Below are 19,804 nucleotides of genomic sequence, written 5' to 3'. Positions count from 1 at the left end.
ACTAATCATCACCTCCCTTCTGAACTACTCTTCCCCATAACTTCATGCTGTGGCTCATCAGTTTTACCCCCTGTAGTCACTACAGTCCTGCACGTCCCCCTTATTCACGTCACGTCTCCTCCACTCCTCATCATCCTCTCACTTTCCAAGATTAGAGTTTCTAATTTCTTTACATGCCACCTCCAAGTTCCATCATTAGATAGATAGATAGACAGATAGATAAATAGACAGATAGATAGATGAAAGGCACTATATAATAGATAGATAGATAGATAGATAGATAGATAGATAGATAGAGAAAGGCACTATATACTAGATAGATAGATAGATAGATAGATGTGAAAGGCACTAGATAGATAGATAGATAGATAGATAGATAGATAGATAGATAGATAGATAGATAGATAGATAGATACTTTATTAATCCCAAGGGGAAATTCACATAATCCAGCAGCAGTATACTGATACAAAGAAACAATATTAAATGAAATAGTAATAAAAATGAAAAAATGAATCTTTATGGAGACGATGCGCACCTTTACTTATCGTTTCAAACACCGCAGGGCGGTTCGGCGCCCCTCTTACGTGAAGTTAAGCCCTGGATGGCAGTAAACTTTCTTCAGATCAACGAGAAGATAACATTAATATTGTTTTTGTCTTTACTCCTCTAAACGTTGCTCCTGGTCCTCTGGTGTCACATGAGAGGCCGAATACCAACAGCTTGGGGCGGATTTTAAATTCGACAGACAGACCAGGTGGGCAGTCGGCTCCTGATTCTGTCACTTGAGACTTTTATCAAAGCTCAGGGCCTTTTTAATCTCAACACGATTCTGATGAAGCAGTTCACGCGTGTAGACCCTCGAGGCTCGATTACTGTAATCAGACGTCTTTACATCTCCTACAGATGGTGCCGAATGCTACGGCCCATTTTTTAACTCGCGCTCACAAACGTGGCCGCATTTCTCCAGTACTCGCCTCCCTTCACTGGCTTCCAGTTCGTTTTCTAATTGATTTTAAAATGTGGTTCTTGGTTTTGGGTGGCACAGTGGCGCAGTGGGTAGCGCTGCTGCCTCGCAGTAAGGAGACCTGTCTGGGATCGCCTCTCAGGTTCTCCCTGTGTCTGTGTGGGTTTCCTCCCACAATCCAAAGACATGCAGGTCAGGTGCATTGGTGGTCCTAAAATGTCCCTGGTGTGTGTGTGTGTGCCCTGCGGTGGACTGGCGCCCTGCCTGGGGTTTGTTTCCTGCCTTGCGCCCCGTGTTGGCTGGGATTGGCTCCAGTAGACCCCCGTGACCCTGTAGTTGGGATGTGGTGGTTTGGATAATGACTGACTGACTGACTGACTGACTGACTTTTTTGCTTTATTTTCATTTATTTTCAATTCTGTGTGACTGATTTTTATGCGTTTATTTTATTTTTGCATTTGTTTTTTAAATGTGTTGTTGTTTGTTCTTCAGACGTCTGCAGTGGGCTTCCTGTAGCAGCAGCCAATGCGTTCACATCCTTGAAGGCGTAGTCGGTGGGTGAGACCCCTCAGCTCTGGTGATGCCACCTGTGTGTGGCATCAAATCTCAGTCCAGACTCCTTATGTGTAGCTCCTAGCTGGTGGAACGAGCTGCCCACTTGTGTTTAAGGAGCATTTGGAGACCCCCGTGTTCGATACCAACTTTGTTAATGTCTTGTACTTTAGGAATTGTAACTTGCTGGCATGTTGCTCTGAACTCTTCATTTGGGGGTGATGATTTTTTGTCCCCCTGTCCTGTCACACTTGTTCCCAAACTGCCCCCCAGACTGATGTGCAGCACTCGATTATTGTGGCTTTCCTTGTCTGCCGCTTTGCACAAAAGTGTCTGCTGATTCAATAATCTGAAATATTTCATAGGGGAGCAGGAGCCACCCCAGCAGCACTGGGCACAATGCAGGATCCCAGTTTCATCACAGGGCACAGTCAAGTCGCTAATATTGGGCCCACTGAGAGGCGCCAGTTCAAGTAACCTGAGTGGCTTTGTGACGTGGGGAGAACCTGCGAGGGGCTCCAGAGCGGTGAGTGGGCCAGGGCTTCATCCCAGGGCCATGGAGGTGTCAGACTGCAGTGCCAACCATTGCGCTGCCCCGTGCTGTGCTCTTTGAATCCTCAAGATTGAAGCGACCCTCAAAATCTTGAGTGGAAACTCAAGGAGACCCCCTAAAGGAGTAAGGTAGAGGAGAGTCCATAAATCCTTAATCTATATAGCGCCCTTAACAAGCTGGTGAGGGCCCAGCACAGTGACACACGGAGGCTCTTCGGGCTCAGTGACTCGTCTTCCGGCCATCCATGAAATTCCAGTGATGACAGTAAGTCACGGGACCCCCCTGGACCCCCAGATTCAAATAGGAAAGACAAACAAACGAGGCAGTGGGGCTTTAAGAAAAGACATCTTTAATTTGAATGAGACCATACAGTGGCAGACATCAGGCCAGCGACCCCAAAACAGCGCGCGTCGGGCCGCCATTGGTCATCTTCACGTGAGTGGGCGTGGCGTCACGGCTCTCACCCCCACCTTTGTGCTGTTGCGGTGCGAAAGAGAAACGGAAAACCGGAGCGGTGTGCGCATAAAGACTGGCGAGGAAAATAAAAATGAAACTAAAATCCGAAGGGAGCTCAGCGCGTGACAAAGAAACCAGCGCCAGCCAAACCGGAGAGAGCGAGAAAGAATCATCTTTAAAGTGGCCATCCAAAAAGGTCACATTGTCACGCTGAGATCCCTCATGTGCGACATCTAGTTAGGACTCTTCTTCACAAATGAAACCTGGCATCGTGCAGGGCGATGTGCGTCACGGAAACACGGAACAGAAAGTGTTGACTAAAGCTACGGGGAGGGCAAAGATATAAATATAAAACATTACAAATAAAAATAAAATGGAGCGCAGGGCTGGTCTTCTCACGAGTCCTCCCGCGGCTCTCCAGCTGGAAAGAAAGAAAAAAGAAGACAAAAGTTAGTTAACGTCATTCTCCGTCAAAGTCAAGTGTCTAACCCTAACTACAGGGTCACGGGGGTCTGGTGGAGCCAATCCCAGCCAGCACAGGGTACAAGGCAGGAACAAACCCCGGGCAGGGCGCCAGCCCACCGCAGGGCACACACACACACACCAAGCACAGTTCAGAATCGCCAATGCACCAAACCCACGCAGACACGGGGAGAACATACGAACTCCACGCAGGCAGGACCCGGGAAGCGAACCCAGATGGGTCTCTTTACTGCGAGGCAGCAGCGCTACCCACTGCTTCACCGTGCCGCCCCTCGATCAAAGTTCAACTTACAAAACTTGACATTCAGGCACATTTAATCGTCAGAGACGTCACATTTTTGCTAATTAAATATTTTTGTAACCTTCGTTTTCAAAAAAGAACCCTAGAATGGAACGATGTGCATTCGTTCTGCTGAATGTCGAGTAGTCAAGTGACCCGCTGCTCACCTTTTCAAGTCTCAGCACGGCATTTTTACGAGGGACCACCCGAACCCCCCAAACTCCTATCGATTGCCTAAAGCCCGCGTCCCATTACACGGCTTTTCCGGTGATTTTCAGTCGTAGTCTCCCACTTCCATAATCAGGGCGCGCTCCCGTAAAGACGATCGTCTGACGCCGAGCCGCTCAATCCATTAGGCGACATACGCAGCCGCCACCTATGAAAGTGAAGGGGCGCACAGTCCGGATAACAAAGGGGGCAAGTTAGTCAATGACACCCTCGGGGTGCCATTTATGAAAGTGTAAAAGTGCGCGCCCTCCTTAAAGTCTGCGGGGCGCGCGTTCCTGACAGCGAGGAGCACACCCACTGGTCTTATTGTACCGACTACCCGCTCTATGGAAAACGAGGGGAAACATCCGTCAAATTAGAGCCCTCAACAGGCTTTCACCAGCCCTGGTCTCATGTGACATTCCCAGCGGCTGAGACCAACTCCTGGCTACGATCACATCAGACCGCTTTGGCTTCCTTAGTCGGAGCGGTGGGCTCTTTGCACTCCAGACTTGTGAACCAATGAACGTCCCGCCGGCAGTACATTGCGCAGGAGATAACGAGGAGGAATACGCAACGTGTGTGTTCTGAATGTCACAAGAGAAGCAGGCGCGTGTGCCCGCGATGTCGCTTGTGTTTTGTACTTGAACAGCACGCCATTAGCGGTGAGCTCGACTGGGCTACAAGATCGGTAAATGTGACACGGGCTGCGATCTCCGGCCGTGTACATTGACATGGTGAAGAGACGAGATCAGCGACTGGAATCGGCAAATCTGACAAACTCACCGTTAAAAAGCCCAATAAAGCCGCTGTCACATGACGCGACTTTTTTTATGGTGGACGATGTCAGATTTGCCGATCTCGTCACAGCACCCTGTCAGTTAACACACGTGGTGATCGCAGCCCATGTCACATTTACCAACTGAGCGTTATCTTCTTGTGCCCGCCCCCTTTTTCTGGCAGCCAATAGCGTGCTGCCTGATGGTGTTGGGTTCAGCCGCAGTCTCCGCCCCTTTTATCTTTTCAGTTTTAATAGTAAAACACGAGACGTCAGACAGAGGGGCGTCTCTTCAGTTTGTGAGTTTTAAAACACGCGTGTGCCTAATTCTATGGATTGGCCTCATTCACTGGTTCTTTGGCTGTCAGCTCCCCTTCTTACAGAGCCCACCCTGCTTGATTTTGTAGACTAGTTGGTCTCAGCTGCAGGGTATGTCACATGAGACGATTGTCTTCACAGAAGCGCTCCGCCAACTACCTCAGACTGGTCCTCCAGCGTGACGTGGGCTTTACATTGGAGTGGATGGAAACTTGGGAACAATTTAGCCATATTTGTAGTACAATCCCTACTGGGAACTGCCCAAACTATTTTCCAGTTTCTGTTACCAAGCATTGCCTTTCCACAATAAATTCTATATCTTTTGCGGATATTTAGATTCATTTTTTTCCATTCCATATTCCCGATTTCCATGGCATCCACAACGTTTCTGCTTGCAGGTCTACAGCACAGCGCTGGAAGTTTGGAGTGACACACGTGAGTGGCAGCAGCAGTCCGCATGCAGCGCCCGATCGTCACGCGTGTCACCAGAGAACAATGGAGGGACAGCCTCAGTTCGAGTGATCAGTCGTGTAGAGAGAAGCGCCATTGCAAGGGCACCTTATCGTGGTCTTTAATTGTCCCCTTGTCTTGTGTACGGGACGTTTGTCTCTTTTAAGTGCTTCACGAAAAACATGCCATTGTCGTGTAAAGCACATAAATGGGTTCCGTCTCTTCAGATATTCGGACAAAGTCCTAGCATCGCGTTTGACGTCCTATAAACACAAACAATCATCAGCATTTGGATGGAGTGACGCAGTTTTATTCAGCGTGTCGACAGGTTGATTCTGTGTGTGGGGGCGTTATTGTATTGTCTAAGACCCTTGGCATTCAGATCCATCCACACACACACACACACAGAATTACTGGCCTTTCCATTGAGAGGGCGGAAAAACTCCAAATCCCAAGAATCAACCTAACGTTAGGAGGCTCACGAAGAGCGTCGCTCACACCGCCGCATTGACTCCTGGGACTTGGAGTTCACCTCAATATTAAACGAGCCAGGTCACCAATCTGCTCCTCTCTGGAGATTTACATGAAAATCGTTTCACACCCGCAGACCGAGAGGATGTGTGTGTATGTGTGTGTGTGTGTGTGGATGTGTGTGTTCACCCTGTAATAAGCTGGCGCCACATCTGAGTTTGGTTCCTGTCTTGTGCCCCATGATTGCTGGCTTAGATTCCAGCTGCACTGCTCAGGGTAAGTGGGTTTGAAAGGTGGCACAGTGGTTGTGCTGCTGCTTTGCAGTAAGGAGACTGTGGAAGATTGAGGGTTCGCTTCCCGGTTCCTCCCTGTGTGGATAGTGCTTTGAGTACTGAGAAAAGCGCTATATAAATGTAATGAATTATTATTATGGGATTAAGTGGGGGAGCCAGTCTTCCAAGCGGCACACTCACTCAAGGTGGGTCTGTTTAGGGTTCACCAGTTTTGCTAATGGGTGCATGAGGAAGCCCACAGAAGCACAGGCAGAACATGCAGACTCCACTGAGATTTGAACCCGGGACCCTGGAGCTGCCGAGGACAAGTGCCAAGCCACAGACCTTCAGACCTGAGTGTGTTGGTCCAGGTGGACGCAAGGGCTGCTTACTGACTCGTTTTCATTGTGGGGCATGTGGCTTACTGGTGAGGACATTTGTGAACATCATGGGTGGCATCTGCCACTGCCCTTAGACTCGAGGTGTGACCCCATGGTCCTTACGCCATCTTTACTCTTACGATAGAAAGAATTGAGAGGTGACATTCACCCTAGTAAGTTGCTATATAATAAACAAGCTGCCAGTGTTGTATAGTGACTTTGGACCAGCCTGGGCGCTACCCCAATATTTAGGAGGTGAGCCCAAAAATGGGGGCACCCTTTGCCAGAGATGATAAGCCAGAAATGTGTGGCACCAGAATATCAGGTCTGCCACCTCTACAGTGTCTGGGGTTGTGGGGCAGTCTTGGCAGGTTTGGCATGGCATGGATTCCAAGGGCTGCCAGTCAAAGTCTGTGCCATACCCAGCTATGGATACACAACTGCTTTCAAACGACTGGCACAGCAGGTAGGTAGGTAGTGGCAGGAGGAATGTCCACAGAAATGCTGGCAGTCACTATGTGAGCCAGTCAAGAAGCTGGCATGATGGGGCAGGAGAGGCGACTGCAGCACAGTGCTGGGCATATCTCAGAGACTGGTGTGCTTTCTAATGTGTCTCAGGTGCAGGTTGTGAAAGGCGCTATATAAAAACATGACCTCCTAAATGAACGCTTAGGCTAATCTCTTGTTTCAGGCCCAAGTGCCATCCTGACATGCTTTTCTTTTTCTTCCAGGGGGTTCAAGATGCTGATGGCACTCACTTTAACGCAGCCAGTGATGGCCCCACAGTACCCGCCGGCTGTGCTGCCCAAGCCTGGCAAGGACAATGCCAAACTCCAGAAACTGCTTAAGAAATCTGCCAAGAAGAAGACGACCCCTGCCACGTCTCAGACGCCTGTGCCCTTCCGCTCGAGCCTCTCACCAGTAAGCGAAGCCAGCCCAGACCTCGAGCACAGCGACCACTCTACGCCACCCAAGACCCCCGAGACACCCGCCTATGTGGGCCCCTTACTGCCCCCCCGATTCCTGGTCAAGTCCTTGGCACAGCACTCGCCCTCACCGTACCCCACACAGCGGCCCACCTTCTTCACCAAACAGGACCGCTTCTCCCCGCTGCCATTTCTGTCTCCTCACAGGGTGGAACTCGAGACCCCAGAGGCAGGCATTTCGACGACTCAGCAAGAAAGCCAAGCTTCCCTGGCACCTGCTGCTGGGCCGCTGCTATTTACGGCCGGCACGGCTATTTCTGCCACTCAATTAGCCACCCACGTGGAGAGCTCTGTGCTCGATGTCCAGAAAGTCGGCACTCATAAGGGCGAAGAAGCCACCAGCTCTGGAATTCAAGCCTCCACCCTGACGGCAGATGCTGCGCCACTCCAGTCGATGACCTGGAAGACTGAAACTCAATATGAGGTCCCCAAAATCAAAGTGTCACCGGCAGCCTCGAGCGCAGGGCCCCGGTCAAAAACTCCAACCTCTGACGCTGGAAGACCAAAGACCCCCGGTTCTGTGCATGAAGTCCCACCATATGGCGCACCACCTAGTGATGGGAAAACCCAGTCCTATGGCCTCTCCAGTGTCCACACCCTGGTATATGGTGTGCCAAGAGCCAAGACTCCGACACGGGACACCACCGGTAGGCCGGGTGACGCACCCAAGGGGCACGTGGGTTCATATGAAGCTCTAAGGGCTCAAATCGCAAAGTACAACGTGCCCAGGCCCAAAACGCCCACATTTCAAGTGTCAACCTACACGGCGGGGTCATCATTTGATGCATCCAGACCAAAGACCCCGACATACAAATCACTATCTGCTCAAATGGCCACATTCGACATGGCCAGACCTAAAACCCCAATATATCAAGTGTCCTCCATTCAGATGATCACCTCGGAGACGTCCAGGCCGAAAACCCCAACGTATCAAGTGTCCAAAATGACCACCTCTGATTTGGCCAGGCCTAAAACCCCAACATATCAAGTGTCTACAACTTGGATGACCACCTCAGAGTCGTCCAGGCCTAAAACCCCAACATCTCAAGTGCCCACAACTCAGATGACCACCTCTGATTTGGCCAGCCCCAAAGCTCCAACGTATCAAGTGTCCAAAATGACGACCTCAGAGACATCCCGGCCCAAAACTCCAACCTATCAAGTGTCTGCAACTCTGATGACCACCTTGGAGACATCCAGACCCAAAATCTCAACATATCAAGGGTCCGCATCTCAGATGACCACCTCAGAGAGGTTCAGACCTAAAACCCCAACGCGTCAAGACCCCTCAGTTAGGATGCCAAGATCGGAAGCTCCAGTCACTGATGGTCCCAAACCTAAAATGCCAACTTATCAGACAGCACCATCCGACTCTTCTTATTCTGCCCCATTGACTAAGATGGTAACGCCTGACTCCTCCACACCCAGGACCCCCACATATCCTGGCCACTCGGTTCCAAGTGCCACACTGGGGACGTCCAGGCCTAAAACCCCAACACGCCAAGCCCCCTCAGCTCAGACAGCTGAGACCCCGACATATCCAATCCCATCAGCCACATCCGCAGCCTTTGAAACGTCCAGAGGTTCTTCTAGGGCTAAAACACCACCAGCTCAGAGTCAAACATCTGATGACATGAGACCCAAGACACCAACATGCCAAGTGTCGTCAGCGCAGATCGCCATTTCCAATGCAGCCCGACCAAAGACCCCGACACATCAAGCCCCTTCAGCCCCAAGTGCTGCACCAGACACGTTCCACCCTAAAACCCTTCCACAAAAAGGGGCCTCGCTGTCCAACCTAGCATCGTTTGTGTTACCAACTAAACTGGCAGTACCCGCTACTAAGACAGTCGATTCTAGAACGCCACAATCCGATGGCAGCATGTCAAGCCTTAAAACTCCTTCCATGGACAAGTTGGCAGAACCTGAAATGGCCTCCAGTGAAACAGCAGACAGTCAGTCAGTGTCAACTATGGACAGTCCAGGAGCAAAGCCCCCAAACAGTGACGTGCCCAGAGTGGGCACTCCTACTAAGGGTGCTCACCCTGAAGGCATGAAAGAAGAAAGGTTGGATGGTGTAGCGGGCAGCAGCACCAAGTCAGAATTGCCCGTCTCGACCCCTACCACCAAAGACACGGGCAAAACTGGAAATGACGCCCGGCCGAAAGCGGAGGGCCTCCTGAAGGCGTCTGCCAAAGGCAAGTCTCTGAAAGCATCCCTCAGCGGGTGGTCTCGGCTCAAAAAGCATCTCGTGGTGGAGCCCGAAGAACCCAAGTTTCCAGAGCCAGAACCTCAAACAGCAGCCGAGGCCGTCCCGAAGAAAGAAGAGAACGAGGAAACGTCAGAAGAACAGAAGCAGGAGACGACAGGACAGGAGCTGGAGAAACACAAGGACTCTCGGGCCACCAAGATGTGGGATGCCATGCTCTTCCAGATGTTCTCAGCCAAAGAGGCCATTAAGCAGCACATTAACAACAGCAAGAAGGAGGCCGAGGCGAGCGAGTCGGGCCAAGGCGAGAAGAAGCCGTCCATGGCGCTGCTCTACCGACTGCCCCTCCTGCTCTACAAGCCCAGGTTTGACGCCAGGAAGCTGAAAGAGGCCGCCGCTCGGCCCCTCAACAAGATCACGACCGCCTTCGAGATGAGCCTGCTCCAGCGCAAAAACCCCAGCGAGCAACCAAAAGACTTCAACCGGGTGGCTCGAGGGTGGGACCTCAAATAGGCCGAGCCTAAGCACCAGCAGGGGGCGCCGCCTCACACTTTCAGAGAAGTCCCCAGAAGGCTGGGCATCCTTACATTGTGTTAGAGGCAATCATGTAGCGCCTTGAGAGGGCCGCGTCATGTCAATCAAGAGAGAAAAATTAAAAGCAAAGTCAACCTGTCCGTGCTGTTTCCCTGTCTAAATGTGAGCCGCCCGTTTAGAAAAGACAAACTTGGGTGCCGTGCCAAGCTGGCACCGCTTTGGGCCTGGCTAAGATGGTGCATTGACATTGGGCCATAAACGGTTTAGAAGGGAGATTTTAAAAAAGTCAAGCGAATGTATGTGATGGGCTTCTATATAGTGCCTTTGTGTTGGCAGGGGATCCTGGGAGATTTGTCAAACCTTAGAAATATGCCACTTCAGGATTTCTATAGCATGAACTCCAGGCCATAACCTAAAAGTGAATCCTTTAACATAGAGCCGTGTGAAAGGCACACTGATAATAATAATAATAATGGCCGCAGCCCAGCATGGCACACCCAGGGTGGCAGAGTAGTTAGGGCCCAGTACTTGTAAACTATGAGGATGCCAGTTCAATCCCATGTGACCAAGTCACTTGACAAAACCTGTAACCTGGTAGGGCACCTCAAGCAAAGGTGAATACAGAAAAATAATAAAGAAGAAGCCAAGCCCCACAGATTAACACCACGCTAAGGCGCTATATCAGCCCAGAGTTATTGATGTTGTGTTTTAGCCCATAACCCCCCAAATCGTATCCATAGTCTGTTATAATTCAGAGGGCTTCATGCTTATTTGCAGTTGGTGCCCAGAGTAGATGGTCACACGGTGGGTCAAAGATGAGAATTTTGTGGTTTGCGGTCCGTTGATCGACCAGTACACTTCACAGAAGGATGCCGCTGCTTTAATTCTCTGCTTCTTCTTTGAGCAAAGGCAGGTCCAGCATCGGCCACTAGGGGGCCACATTGCCCTAAGTAAGAACACGAGTGCACAGCAGTTGGTTACTAACGATCTTCGCAACAGCGCGCTAACGGGGTGGCATTGGCACACTCGATCGAGACCACCGTAAAGCATGCCAGACGGCAGCAGAGGAAGAGGAATTAAAAGATAACCGTTTTAAATAGATGGCTCTAAAGTGGCCTCCATATTAGAAAATGGGCCCTGTGATGGACTGGATTACCGTCCGGGCGCGGTCTATCAACTGGGCTCACTGGGCAGTTAAAATGGGCAGATGGGCGGTGGTGTAGTAAGGAAGGAGATGCGCCTTTTCTATAAGTGGAGACGCTTGTGCGTTGGGCTGGCAAGGGTTCAGAATAAGTGATGGTAGACCGGGTGATGCCACACTTTAATTCGAATGTATCCACTAATGGATGTCCATTCTTAATTTATTTAGTCAGCGCGTGGAATAGTTGGTAGTGGGGCGGTGACCGGGCGAGCTGCAACCCATTTTCTTTCTTTAAAACCTTTGACTCCCAGCATTAGACCAGTATGACCAGTATGCGGGGCCCTGTTACGTTATGGCTGGGTGTTGTTGCTTCTTCGGGATTTCCCATTTGAATCACACCAACCTGATGAAGCGGAAAGCGGGACGCAATGTGAGATCAATCAATCAATAACGGGAACCGGCTGGTCAGTTAAGCAACAAGGTCAATTAAAGCGGCTGCACGAAACGTAACGGTTCAGACGGTGCATGCGAGTGGAAAGAACGAGAAAGTCACGGGCCGTCGACAGACACTTAGGGGCTTTATGGGGGGCTTGCGGTTTAAAATGTGGAAATGCCCACAGACTTGCACTCGTCCTCCTTATTTTTACAATCTTCAGGTTCTTATCTTCTGTTTTTATCGCAGGCTCGAGATGTTCTAACACTGCGTCCAACTTTAACGTTCAAAGTCTGCGCATGCGTCCTGTCAGATTTCTGCGCACAAAAGGCACAACTGCGAGGCCTTAAACGCTACGGTCTCGCGGTGATGCCACACTGTTCATATTTTATATGTCGTTATCAAAGCCGGCACTTTCCAAAATAAATCAAACAAAATAATTCTTTTGTCCGAGTAAATCTAAGAGTTTCCAGCCATGATAAAACGTCAGTGCCCCCGGCGCGCTCAGTTTTGAAGTCTTCATGCGGATCGACAGTGACGTATTCGCGGGTTCGCGTCCCTCCATCGTCGACCCGTTTACTCCCAGTGGCGGGCGGGACAATGGCGGGGGGACAATGGCAGAGACAGCGCGTGTAGGCTTTGGCGCCACCATTGGTGTGTTTCGCGACCTTTTCGTTTGTCTCAGTTTTAAAAGCACACGTCTGTGGTGCCGAGACTTTCAGGGCGCTATACACATGCGCAGCTACATCCACTGGCAAGTCACGTGACTCCCAACGGTCAGGCTGTGAGCCAAAAGAAGGGCATGAACTGGCATCCCTGTGGCCCGCAGTGCCACACCGTGCCCACTAAGCCATACATACACAAGTAGTGCTTAGTCCTGGGCAGCGTCATGCGCATGTGCACTTTTTCATTTTATTTATGCATTTATTATAATTGCTATTATTAATATTACAGCCTTGAACTTAGAAAACTGCAGTTTACACATGGCAGGCGCACCCCATACCCCCATGTAGGTGGGCATTCCTGCAAATGCGGCTCTAAATTTTAACTCTCATTTTTCACACAGTTGCTTGGACCTTAAACCAATCGACACTAAAATCACCCAAATAACATGTGCCAGCCTCGGGCCCTATGCCATCTAGGCTAACCCTTAATCAGGCCGCCTGGGTGAAGTCATGAACTTTGAGCTGTGGCTGCGCGTTATGAGGGTCCGCATCCGCAAAAGCGGTCTATAAAGGTGCTCTAAATTTATAAAAATGAAGGAGGGGGGTGACCTGTAGGGGGCAGTCAGTCCACCACTGAACACCTGCACCCACTCCCTGCCACTCTGGATAGAAAGCCATGGGATTGGGGACAGCATTGAAGGTGCACACCTGAGGTATCTGAGCTGGGAACTGAACCTGATCCAGACACTGCCGAGTGCCAGGCATATCTAATGTGCCAATAGTGGAAAATATACAGACTTTGATGGCAGTAGTGGGTCTGGCAATCAACCAATATTATTCTTATATAGCGCCCTACACATAGCATGAAAGAATAAAAATCAACTTTACTGTAGCAGTGATGCATGGCGGAGTTGGGGGTTTATAATGAGGGTCCAGCAAGCAGGACGTTTCCAGGGCAAGGGCACTGGCTCTATCAGAGACAAGCTGCAGCACTTTGCCCTGCTTTGTGCCAATCAGTGGTGCCCTTGCCCAGATAGCCTCTTGCCAGCTGGGCACTCTACTTCAACAGACAGAAGTAAAGGAGTCAAGTTGTGACTTTATGACATTCCTATGAGAAGACTTCACAACGCTGTGAAGTTGGCTGAACCCTGCTTTGCCACCAATGTGCCAGGCCCAGGTCTGGCATCAACAGCTTCTATGGTGCCTCACAGCTGGGACTTTGTTCTGCCAGTGTCAAGGCCTAAATCTGTGGCAAAGACATCCGAAGGACCCAGTAGAGATGGCATCATAACATATCAACAAGAGCTGGGCAAAGTGGGTGAAATGGGAAATGACTTTACAAATCGAGAAGAACAAACAGATAACATGAGCAACGTCATTGGAAGGCGAGGGACAAGTGACAAATGCCATTGGTGTCTGGGTACCCACGACCCTCTGAGGGTGTCCAGAAGGCTGATGGGTCCTGGCAAGATGTCAACTGTAGCACTGAGTAACGTGCCAACCAGGCGCCACAGGACATGACAGCTGGGACTCAAAGGCAGTCAGCGGTCATCAAAAAGCTGGCATTTTGGCCATCAGCACAGAGAGAAACAATGAGCAGCTGATGTGGTGACAGGAAGGGGAGGAGGATTAGAACGAATGTCAGGAAGTGCAATATGAAGGTAAGATGGCACCGTTGGAGAAAAGTAAAGATGTGACAAAGTGTGAAGACAGAAACAAATGACAAGCCAATCGAATGTTGATGGCACCTGTAATGGTGAAATGAAATGGACAGGCATGAGGAGCGAGGTGCCCCAGCAATACAGAGTGAACCCCCTGCAGGCAGGGCCACCTCAGCACTGATGGGCATACAACAAAGGATTCTGGACATGGATCCCAAGACCATCATGGCCATGTCACAATTGTGTGCCCAAATGGACCTTGACTGGATCAGTCAATGCGGGGCTCAGTGCCCTCTGCCTTGTGGGCACAAACTGGACTCAGTGGTGAACACATCTGGGAGCAGCTGGGTATTACACTGATGTGAATAAAGGCAGCCAAAGAAGAAAGTCATACCCCCCCCCCAAGAAAAAATATGGGGTCAAGGGAACAGGGGGCAACAGCCCTCATGAACACATCCATCACCACCCACCTAAAGGGTGCAGACTAGGAAAGGATCAGACATGGCGAGGTCCGCTCTGCAGTCCTGCTCCTGATGGATCGCCTGGCACGGGTTCAGTGTGCCCTCTGAAATGCCCCTGTCCTCACCCTGTCCGACTGCGGGCTCAGGTGCCCCTTCCTTCAACTGGTATTCAGGAAAGAGGACAAGAAGATTGCGGTGACACTACATGCCAAGGGCAAACCAGGAATCATCCACATCCTTAATGGAAGAACGATGCCCAGTCCATTCAACGGGCACCGCGGGGACTACAGAGAAGTGAACTGCAAAAGAGAAAAGTGCCAAGCCAAAGGAATCAGTGGGCTGTGGAAAATGCAGACGTGGTGGCCACCAGGCCATGTGCCATGATCTTAGTGTTGAGGACTTTTATATTTTCATATATAGTTTTAAAAATGAATCTGTACAGGGTTCAAAGTTTTGAAAACAGCAGATCTTTGTCTCCAATGGGCATTAAATAGGAATTGAAAAAGTACCGTTGGGGAGACGCTGAGACGCAAAGGAAATCTTGTACTAACGATTCAAGTGTCATATTTTGATCTCTAAATAAAATAAAATAAAAACGCTTCCCGGGTCCTCCCTGCATGGAGTTTGCGTGTTCTCCCTGTGTCTGTGTGGGTTTCCTCCCAAAGACATGCAGGTTAGGTGCATTGGTGGTCCTAAATTGTCTCTAGTGTGTGTGTGATTGGTGTGTGTGTGTGTGGCCTGCGGTGGGCTGGCACCCTGCCCGAGATTTGTTCCTGCCTTGTGCCCTGGGTTAGCTGAGATTGGCTCCAGCAGACCCCCGTGACCCTGTAGTTAGGATATAGTGGGTTGGAAAAATGAAAATAAAAATGAAACCAAACTGCCATTCTGTAGTCCACAATCTGCACTGTATTTTGATTTATTATCACGGCTGAGTGTGCGGGTGTGTGGCAGTGGCACCGTGTGGGCAAAGGACGGGCATGGCAAGGGCGGGGCTAACGCTCCCGAACACCCGTCAATCATTTCTGGAGGTAAGTAGGTTTGAAGGAGAGGAATGACCTGCAGCTGTTTTAGACAAAGGGTCGATATGATGATGCAAGTTGATCAGCACATCCATCCATCCACCCTTCCAGTTTTAAGGGAAGCTGAAATCTGTCCAAGGAAGCACTGGGCGCACAGCAGGAACGATCCCTGCACTGGGCACCAGTCCACCACCGGCAGGGACGCAACTTGGAATTTATAGAGGAAGCGTTGCAAGGAGGGGCTCATAAAGAGCATCAAATGTTTTGGTAGCGCAGACTTGGACATTACTTTGTCTTCATGCAGGACCGCCTGCCCCGGGCTGTGGAGCACATAAGCACGTTGGTACGGGGTCAAAAATACACAAATGGCAGACCCGTCTCAAAACGACTCGTTACGCCCGTGATCGCAGGGTGGGCGCACACACACACACACACACACACACACACACTCGGAGCCAATTTAGTAACGCTAATTCACTTCATCTGCATTAACACATACAAGTAAGACTTTCATGGACATAATAATAATAATAATAATAATAATAATAATAATAATAATAATAATAATAATAATAATAATACACACTATGCGACTCTTCAATTCCACCCGGGGGAGTAAATGCTAACATTACTCAGTTATTGTCTGCTTTTTTTATTTTTATTTTTTTCATTTTTATGACTATTTAATTTAATATTGTTTCTTTGTATCAGTATACTGCTGCTGGATTATGTGAATTTCCCCTTGGGATTTATAAAGTATCTATCTATAATAATAATAATATTTTTTTTTTCATTTCAGCTCCTCCGGTGCCGTTGTACACCTCAGAGTAGGCACGACGCCGAATTGTGCGCTAAGAGGCTTTTGAGAGCCGAGCGGGCGAGCGAGTGCCCGTCACGTGGCAGTGCGTCGGACTCGTGATTGGCAGGTGATGCGCACTGATGTCAAGTGCGAAAGCGCCGCCCTGCTCGGCTCCTTTTCTCCCGGATGCTTTCATTTCAGAGGCTCGGGTCGCCAGCACGGGCAGATGCGATCTGAATAAACGCGTTCAAAGCTGAAGTTGCAGCCTCACACGTCAGACTCGAACTTAGCAACACTGAGATGAGTCTGACCGACCGTAGTGATGGGTCGTTCTTGAACGATTCGTTCATTTTGAACGAATCTTTAATGTGATTCGGGAAGAACGAGTCAACTCGTGGGAGTGATTCGTTCAGTCGCGCATGCGCATTTGCGCAACTTCCTATAGTTTCTGTATTGGAATTGATTCACCTGTTTCGAGTCTTCGGGTTTTTCGAGTCGTTCGTTCATCACGTGACAGGCCCATAAGCTTAACCTATGCAGTCTGAGCCGGAAAGAGAATTAAACGAAATGACTCGAAAAATGATTCGTTCATTTTGCTGAACGAGACTCAAAGATCCGAGTCAGTCAAATGATCCGCAGACATCCGAACGCGATTATATCGGTGACGCGTCAGTGACGTCAGACGCGTAGGTACGCCCCTATGAGTTGTCCCGCGCCCGCGTTATGGGGCGGTGCCGATGAGTCGCCGTACATCGAAAATGGCGAATTTTGAGGGGAAGCTGAGGGCAACTGTGATCCTGCCTGGTTTAAGTGGGTGTCACAGTGATGAAGGAATGGCCATGTATGACACGACAGGTCATCAAAGCACATGGAAAACACGCAACAATATCTGAAGTGCATCTCTTCATCATGTCCACCACCGACTCAGGAGGACATTACACGCACTCCCCTTCGCCGCTTTGCCCCCCGCACGCACCTTTTCATTTCATAATGCCAGTAATAACCGGCCCTGTCGCTACCCGATCTGCCAACAGTTGTGTGCACACTTCCCTTCCTCTGTAAGGTATGTGACATTGACCAAACTCTTTTTATGGTGACACAGTGAAATTTGACAAAAGAGCTTTGAGTGCCAGCGGCGCTTGATCTTAGAGCGGTGGTGTCCCACAATGACGGTGCATGAAGAGGTTAAGGCATTCGATCAAACAGGGGGGTCGGACAGTGCCATCTTAACAGCACTGTAGGCTCCCCTGGGCAAAGCAGTGCACTGGGGCCACTCAGCAAGTCACCACATACATAGATTAGCTTGGGGCCCCATGCCCCTTGGGAACTGCCCAGCATGCCCATGCATTAAGATGGCCCTGGGATCGGGGGGCTGCCTAGTGTCCCCCATGAAGCTTCGAGCACTGAGTTACGTCAACCTTTGATCCCCCGTGAATGGTGTGCTGAAGGTGCCGGCCCACTTCAGGCGCTGACCCCCTGACCAGGAGATTCTCGCCACGTCCACAACTACAACTGAGAGTGCACGGCTTGCATTGGGGTCTTCCTTTAAGTATAAATGAGACTTTACCTGACTTCCCATTGGCGTACGACATGGACTGGTCATCGCTGACCGGCACTTTCTCGTATTTCCCATGGCCGGTCACTATAAATTTGTACCTCTTGCCAGATGGAGTGCTCTGAAAAAATAAAACAAGTAAAATGTAATAAATAAATAAATAAATGTGCAACACAAGATAACAAGAGCCATTGGCTTCATCCTTTAGGATCGAGGGGGCAATCGGAGTGAGGGGGTCTTGGACCAGACGTATCGCTAGCTTGAGCACATATTAGGGGGTTAGCCAGCCCCCCCATCCCTCCAATAATGTCGTTACTTCAGCAATGTGTTAGATATAAAGGGAGGGAGGGGGATTGGGGGCTGGGGTGGGTGGGCACTCTCTCCGAGATGAGTAGCTAAAGTTGCAGAGGTGCCCTACCAACACCACTGTGTCAGAGACCCCCAGTAGTTAGTGCTGTGGGGTCACTCAGGTGCCCAGTCTTGGCCATCTCCACACAGAGTACTTCAAGTCAGTATTTTCTGAAGCTGCAGTGGGCATATGCCCAGTGTCCCATCCAGGTGTGGCATGTGCGTAAAGGTAGCAGCATTGGGTTTAAAATCGAGACTGGCATCTCTGCAGCCTGGAGTTGACTTACTGGGCAGCCAGCACCTTCTGAGTCAGGTAGACCTGCCACGTCCCTAATCTCAGCCACAGTGACACTGGATGGAGCCCTGGAGGTCTGCAGCAGGACTCTGTAGGTGCCCATTGAAGTCAACGTCACCGACTTGGAGCTCCGAGCTACAGAGATATACAATTGGGACAATGGAAGCATAGGGACACTAAGCGGAGCGTGAATGTGTGCCCTTTCACAGACTGGCATCCCATCCAGGGATGAGGTCCCTAAAAATGACCGTGCGCCTTCAGTAAATGGGAGGTGTCCTTTAAATGATCACCGCTTGGGTGAGTGAGTGTTGGCATATGCCCTACGATGGACTGGCATTCTGACAAACACAATGAGAGCTCACCTTTGACACAGAGCTGGCCTGACTGGGAGAAGAGTCGCCTTTCAGCTCCCAGATGTTCTTCTTGCTCAGTACGTCACCGGCCTTTATCTCCTGAATGAGGATGACAGAAAGAACACATCTGATATAGCGCCTTTCAGTCCAAATTTGGTACCGTGTAGCTGGCGAATGACAGTAAAATATTCAAGCCGGTGGGTGGAGCCTCTAGTGAAGCAGAGTGCCAATCAGAAACATTCAAAGGACTTTCAGGATGGGCCTTCAGAGACAGAGGGTCAATGAAGTAAAGCAATGTGAGGAGACCCCTGATGTGATGACCCCTAAACTCCTTTATAGTGCCTTCCATGCACCTTCTTTGGTTTGATACTGCAGTGGGCAGGTCAGTCTCCTTAGTTGTGCCCGCTTAGTTTATAAGGGTCCCAGACATGCATGGCGCTACACGTGGTGACATCACACAAGCACAGGAGTCGCGATGAAGGAGACGACTTACCTTGAAGAACAAGCAGAGTCGAAGAAACGAAGGAAGCAGAAAGGAGAGAACCGAAGGAGCAGACAGGGAGGAGACAGAGAGAAAAAGCAAAAGCTGGAGAGCGCGACCGTCCTGCTCAAGCTGTCTGTGCCACCCGGCTTGGCTGAGGCAGCTGCTGGGAGAGAGAGAGACAGACAGAAAGGTGAGGCGGACCCCTGGCACATGTGTCTGACCACTCGCTATAGCCGCCTGCCTCTCAACGGGCAGCAATGGGCACAGGGCAGGAATCAGCCCTTTGGCAGGGGGCCACTCCATCGTAATGCCCACCCGTATACATGCATAAGAACAGGGGGCCAGTTTAGAATATCAGTCAGTGAACCTGCACATGGCAGGAACCAAACATGAGGAGATACAGGTTAGAACTGGTATGCTGGACCTGTGAGGCTAACTACTGCGCCACCAAGCTACCCCCTTCTGATTCTCATCATTTCTTTACTATTTCCATTATAGGTGTTGACACAGACCCACAAATGCTGCCATACAAGGGAGTCCTGTCATGGGCAACTGTGCCTGAATGTTACAAACTGGTGCAACTGTAAGGGGCATCAAATCATCTGCATTGCATATGGAGCCTTTGACATCATTATGGGATTTCTGCCTTACTAAGAGGGTAGCATGTTGGCACAGCAGTCAGCAGCACTGCTACAC

General features: G+C 50.1%; 2 protein-coding genes across 5 annotated transcripts in view; one reads left to right on the top strand and one right to left on the bottom strand.

Moving 5' to 3' along the window:
* prr33 (proline rich 33) overlaps positions 1-10,034 on the top strand; it is a 40,276-nt gene extending 30,242 nt beyond the window's left edge. For 2 of the 3 annotated variants that reach the window (XM_039738298.1, XM_039738316.1), the window contains exons 2-3: positions 6,897-8,063; positions 8,118-10,034. In XM_039738298.1, the coding sequence (XP_039594232.1) occupies positions 6,907-8,063; positions 8,118-9,873 (2,913 nt within the window). In that variant the 5' untranslated portion in view covers positions 6,897-6,906 and the 3' untranslated portion in view covers positions 9,874-10,034. Of the gene's footprint in view, positions 1-6,895; positions 8,064-8,117 lie in introns of all 3 variants that reach the window. The other variant, XM_039738307.1, reaches the window with a different exon arrangement.
* The window catches only part of lsp1a (lymphocyte specific protein 1 a), a 91,654-nt gene continuing 74,246 nt past the window's right edge, over positions 2,397-19,804 (bottom strand). For both annotated transcript variants that reach the window (XM_039738327.1, XM_039738336.1), the window contains exons 12-14: positions 18,634-18,723; positions 17,641-17,749; positions 2,397-2,947 (exon numbers count right to left, since the gene is read on the bottom strand). In XM_039738327.1, coding sequence (XP_039594261.1) covers positions 2,922-2,947; positions 17,641-17,749; positions 18,634-18,723 — 225 coding nt within the window. In that variant the 3' untranslated portion in view covers positions 2,397-2,921. The remainder of the gene's footprint in view (positions 2,948-17,640; positions 17,750-18,633; positions 18,724-19,804) is intronic.

The sequence above is a fragment of the Polypterus senegalus genome, chromosome 1, assembly GCF_016835505.1.
Source record: "Polypterus senegalus isolate Bchr_013 chromosome 1, ASM1683550v1, whole genome shotgun sequence".
Taxonomy (NCBI): Eukaryota; Metazoa; Chordata; class Cladistia; order Polypteriformes; family Polypteridae; genus Polypterus; species Polypterus senegalus.
Note: the sequence above shows the minus strand (reverse complement) of the source record. Positions and strands in the feature narration are given on the sequence as shown.